Source organism: Myotis brandtii, unplaced genomic scaffold (assembly GCF_000412655.1).
Source record: "Myotis brandtii unplaced genomic scaffold, ASM41265v1 scaffold329, whole genome shotgun sequence".
Classification (NCBI taxonomy): domain Eukaryota; kingdom Metazoa; phylum Chordata; class Mammalia; order Chiroptera; family Vespertilionidae; genus Myotis; species Myotis brandtii.
In genome coordinates this window covers 1,242,331-1,247,234 of record NW_005362676.1, presented here as the reverse complement: position 1 = coordinate 1,247,234, position 4,904 = coordinate 1,242,331, and the positions used below count along the sequence as shown (strand labels likewise).

The following is a 4,904-nucleotide window of genomic DNA, read 5'->3' as shown; positions in this document are numbered from 1 at the left end:
CTGGGCCCCCCCAGGCTGCCAAGGCAATGTGACAGCTGCAGCCGGGCTCTGACCACTCGCCAGGGCGCAGCCGGCGCTGGACGCCCGAGACAGAATTTCCAGACGACGGGCGCGCTGTTCCCTGCCCGGCCAGGTGTCTCTCCAAACATCGCATGGACGCTGCCTCCAGACTTGTCCTGAGCAGGAATTTCCATGGGAAAAAACAGCCGGGAGACTCGGTGACATGTCTCCGCGGCCCGCTGCTCTGTGTGTGGTGGCTGTTGTCCGATTTCCGTCTGGCGGATCGGCTGCCAGGACGGGCCTGTGCGTCGGCCCTGGACTCGGCTGGGCCTGTGGGAACGTGGGCAGCTCCCGCCAGGGGGCAGGCACATTAGCTGTGGTCGGGCTCCCACACCTGCTCTCCTGGACGGGGCACGCCGAGGGGAAATGCCTGCCTACAGACCTTATTTTTAAACATACGTTTTTTATTGATTTCAGAGAGAAAGAGAGAGGCAGAGAGAGAGAGAGAGAGAGAGAAATATCAATGATGAGAGAATCATGGATCGGCTGCCTCCTGCATACCCCCACACTGGGGATCGAGCCTGTAACCTGGGCATGTGCCCCGACCGGGAATCGAACCGTGACCTCCTGAGCCACACGGGCCGGACCCAAGAGGGGTTTTCACAACAGCACCCCCTACCTGTGTGAATCAGGGCCTCCCCAGGGGCATCTGGGGACTGAGAGTGACACTCTGCAATTAGGGCGCCATTCGGACCCCACACAGGAGGGGGTGTTTCCCTCCCACAGCACCTCTCGTGGGGCCCCTGGAGGAGCAGCCCCATCACCTGGGGACTTGGAGCCCGGGCCAGGCCTATGGCTTGAGACACTGGGCTGGGCCCCGCCGGCTGCATTTAACAAGCACCCCCTCCCCTCCGCCCCCCAACCTGGGAGGCCGCAGGGTATGAGGACCAGGGGTGCTCACACACCGCGCTGACCTCTCTGGTTGCCAGAGAGAGGCCTCTTATCCGTTCCGCCTGGTCACTGAGTAAAATTGATGTCATTTTCACTCCGCGCAGAACCTGCCTGGAACCCATCGGCGTCTCACTCTGCTGGTGGTTGTTAAGGAAGCTGAGAACAACTACAGGTCTGTCCAGGGGCCCATTTTCCAACGGGGCTGCCCAGACCCAGGCCTGCTGCTGTCAGCTCTCCGGCCCTGGCTACGATTTGTTCTTTAGAATATCCCTGCTCCTGTGTCACCGCGCCCTGCCCCCAACCGCAGGAAAAGCAAGTTATGTGTGGAAAAAGACACTAGGCAACATTTGGAAAACCGTGGGAAGCCGAAAGCCGGGGACACAGCACCCCTCTCTCTGCGCTTCCCGCTGGGGGACCCCCAGGATGGCTGGCAAGAGGCTTCTCCCTCTGCGTGGACCTGGGCAGGTGAGTGGTGTGTTGGGGACACAGAGCTCGGAGCAGGCCTCCACGTCCCTGGATAAGAGCCAGGCGGAGGGATCTTTTAAAACACATAGCAGGCCCGGCAGCTTGGCTCAGTGGTTGAGCATCGACCTAGGAACCAGGAGGTCGAGGTTCGATTCCCAGTTGGGGCACATGCCTGGGGTTGCAGGCTCGATCCCCTGTGGGGGACATGCAGGAGGCAGCCGATCATTGATGTTTCTATTTCTCTCCCTGTCCCTTCCTCTCTGAAATCGATAAAAATATTTATTTTAAAAAAGAGAAATTATAAAAGAAATATAAAAATAGGAGCTTTGTCTTATGCCTACTTCAGTTGTTGTAATGAAGGTTTATTCCTTGCACTCGTGCCCCGGACAATTGAAAAAGAAAGAAATGCGATGAAATTATCCGCAGATGGAGGAGTCGGGAGTCTCTCCCTGTCCCTTCCTCTCTGAAATCGATAAAAATATTTATTTTAAAAAAGAGAAATTATAAAAGAAATATAAAAATAGGATCTTTGTCTTATGACTACTTCATTGTAATGAAGGTTTATTCCTTGCACTCGTGCCCCAGACAATTTAAAAAGAAATAAATGAGATGAAATTATCCGCAGATGGAGGGGTCGGGAGCGGGGCCAGGCCCCCAGCCCGCTGTCTGGGCTTCCTCTGGGTGGACTAGAGGCCGCAACCGGTCATTACCCAGCCAGCAGGGCGACCGGGTTTCGGCACAGGAAAGACAGAAACCCTTCTCAGAAACCAGGGCCACGCAGCGCGAGGAGTTAGCAAAAGCGATCCCACCGCTGGGTGATTCCCTAAAAGAAAACCGCGGCGGGGGCTCAGGCGGGTTATCTGCACGCCCACGGTCACCGCAGCCTCCTGCACAACAGCCTGAAGGTGGGAGCGACCCCAGGGTCGTCACAAAAGGAAACAGACAGCGAGACTCCACGCATCGGAGGTCCCCTGCTTCCTGCCAGGCTTCGCTGCACACGGCAGGACCTGTTTTTGTTGTTGTTGTTTTTGTAGTTGTTGCTGTTGTTTAACATTTTATTGCGAGGAGTTAGCAAAAGCGATCCCACCGCTGGGTGAATCCCTAAAAGAAAACCGCGGCGGGGCTCAGGCGGGTTATCTGCGCGCCCACGGTCACCGCAGCCTCCTCCACAACAGCCTGAAGGTGGGAGCGACCCCAGGCGGGCGAGTGAATGCACAAATCGAGGTCCGAACGCACAAGGGAGTACCACTGGGTCTGAGGGAGGAAGGAGAGTCGGACACACGCTACCACACGGAGGAGGCTGGGGGACACTGTGCTCGTGAAAGAAGCCAGTCACAAAAGGCAACAGACAGCGAGACTCCACGCATCAGAGGTCCCCTGCTTCCCACCAGGCTTTGCTGCGCACGGCAGGACCTGTTTTTGTTGTTGTTGCTTTTGTAGTTGTTGCTGTTGTTTAACATATTTTTATTGATTTCAGAGAGGAAGGGAGAGGGAGAGAGAGAGAAACATCAATGATGAGACAGAATCATGGATCAGCTGCCTCCTGCACGCCTCCTACTGGGGATCGAGCCTGCAACCTGGGCATGTGCCCTGACAGGGAATCGAACCGTGACCTCCTGGTTCATAGGTCGATGCTCAACCACTGAGCCACACCAGCCGGGCGGAATCTGTTTTGCGTTAAATTTTGATCTCGATTTCTCCTACTAGACTGGACTCCTCAGAGCAGGGAGAGCAGGGACGGGGCTCACTGGGCTCTTCATCCCAGGGGAGGGGTCCCCCGCACAGCAAGGGTCTTGGATGGCTTCCAAAAGGAGTGGCGGGCAGGGCCCACTCACCATGCAGACCCAGGCGGTCAAACAGCGCCATCCACCATGGGCACGCCCACCAGCCCCCCCGGGATCCCAGGCTGTGTGGGCCTGCCTCCCCCTGAACGGAGGAGGGGATGAGGATGCTGCCTGCCTGGGTCGGGACCCGCCAGGACTCACCATGTTCATGACGGTGAGGATGAACCTCTGTGCGGCCTCGGCCCCGTGGTACTGCACCATGTCGGCGTCGGCCACCACCAGGGTCTCCACTGTGTGTTCGTTGGTGAGCCGGATGGCGCTCCTCCGCTCCCGCCAGTCTGGCGACGGCCCGCCCTTCCTTGGCTTCTTCTTTTCTAGAAAACAAGGAAGGCATGAGATCAGTCCTTGGTGGCGGCGCGATTCCCAACCCCGTGCACGGAGCAGGCCTCCACGGAGCCTCCCTGCGAGAAGGGCACTCTCCACCGGCCATTGAGGGTCTGCACAGTCACAGGGGAGCCGGGGCCCGCTCACCGGTGTGGGAGGGGGCTGAGCGAGGTCAGTGATGCGGATCTAGTCAGGCTTTTTTTTTTTAAATATGTTTTTATTGATTTTACAGAGGAAGAGAGAGAAAGAAATATCAGTGATGAGAGAGCATCATCGATGGGCTGCCCCCTGCATGCCCCCTACTGGGGACCGAGCTCACAACCCAGTCATGTGCCCTGACCGGGAATCGAACTGGTAACCTCCCGGTTCCTAGGTGGATGCTCAACCACTGAGCCACGCAGGCCAGGCCCGAGATGATCTAAAAGCTGTCCCCTGCCTGGAAACGGTGTATTCCTGTGTCACATCCAGGTCGCCTGCCTTCGCTGAACAACAGAGATGGACTTTGCTAGGTCATCAGTTTCACTGCCTGGATGAGTAGAAGCTGAGCCACACCGGCCGGGCTCTAGGTGGCGGGTTAAAGTTTGCACACACACACAGACTTACATAAAATTCTCAGGCCCTCCCAAATTCTTCTCTGATCACTTTTTTTCCCCTTCAGCCAAAGCAAAGGGTCGGTTTGTAGAAAAACACCCTTTTTTCGCCTGGAAACGGTGGCTCCACGTGTTGGGAAGAGCTCCCAGCCAGGGGAACTTTCCGGCAGCTGCAGAAACCCTGCATCCTTGAGAGAGAACGGCCTTCTCTTCTCTTTTTCTTTTTTTCAAAAAGGGAGGAAAAAAAATAAGTTTTGCTCTCCAAGGATGAATTCTTTAAATAACTTTGCCCAAGGCCAAGTCGTTTTCACAAAAGGCATCTTTTGCATGTAAATTCCTTACAAAGAAAGGTGCAGAATAAGAGTTTTGTGATTGTTTTGTTTTTTGGGTTTTTTTTGTGTGTTGTTTTTTTTTGTCTAGTTAAGATCCCAAATAAAGAACCGATCAATCTTGAAGTCCAAAATCAGCACTTGCCATCAATGATTCTCTCTCGTCACTGATGTTTCTATCTCACTCTTTCTCCCTTCCTCTCTGAAATCAATAAAAATATTTTTTAAAATATATTTTATTGATTTTTTACAGAGAGGAAGGGAGAGGGACAGAGAGTCAGAAACATCGATCAGCTGCCTCCTGCACACTCCCCACTGGGTTTGTGCCCACAACCAAGGTACATGCTCTTGACCGGAATCGAACCCGGGACCCTTGAGTCCGCAGACCGACGCTCTATCCA

General features: G+C 55.0%; 1 protein-coding gene across 1 annotated transcript in view; it reads right to left on the bottom strand.

The window, feature by feature from the left end:
• The window catches only part of ADAMTS17 (ADAM metallopeptidase with thrombospondin type 1 motif, 17), a 92,038-nt gene that overhangs the window by 69,514 nt on the left and 17,620 nt on the right, over nt 1-4,904 (bottom strand). Inside the window, 1 exon segment of the mRNA XM_014543573.1 lies at nt 3,402-3,574. Within this exon segment, the coding sequence (XP_014399059.1) occupies nt 3,402-3,574 (173 nt within the window).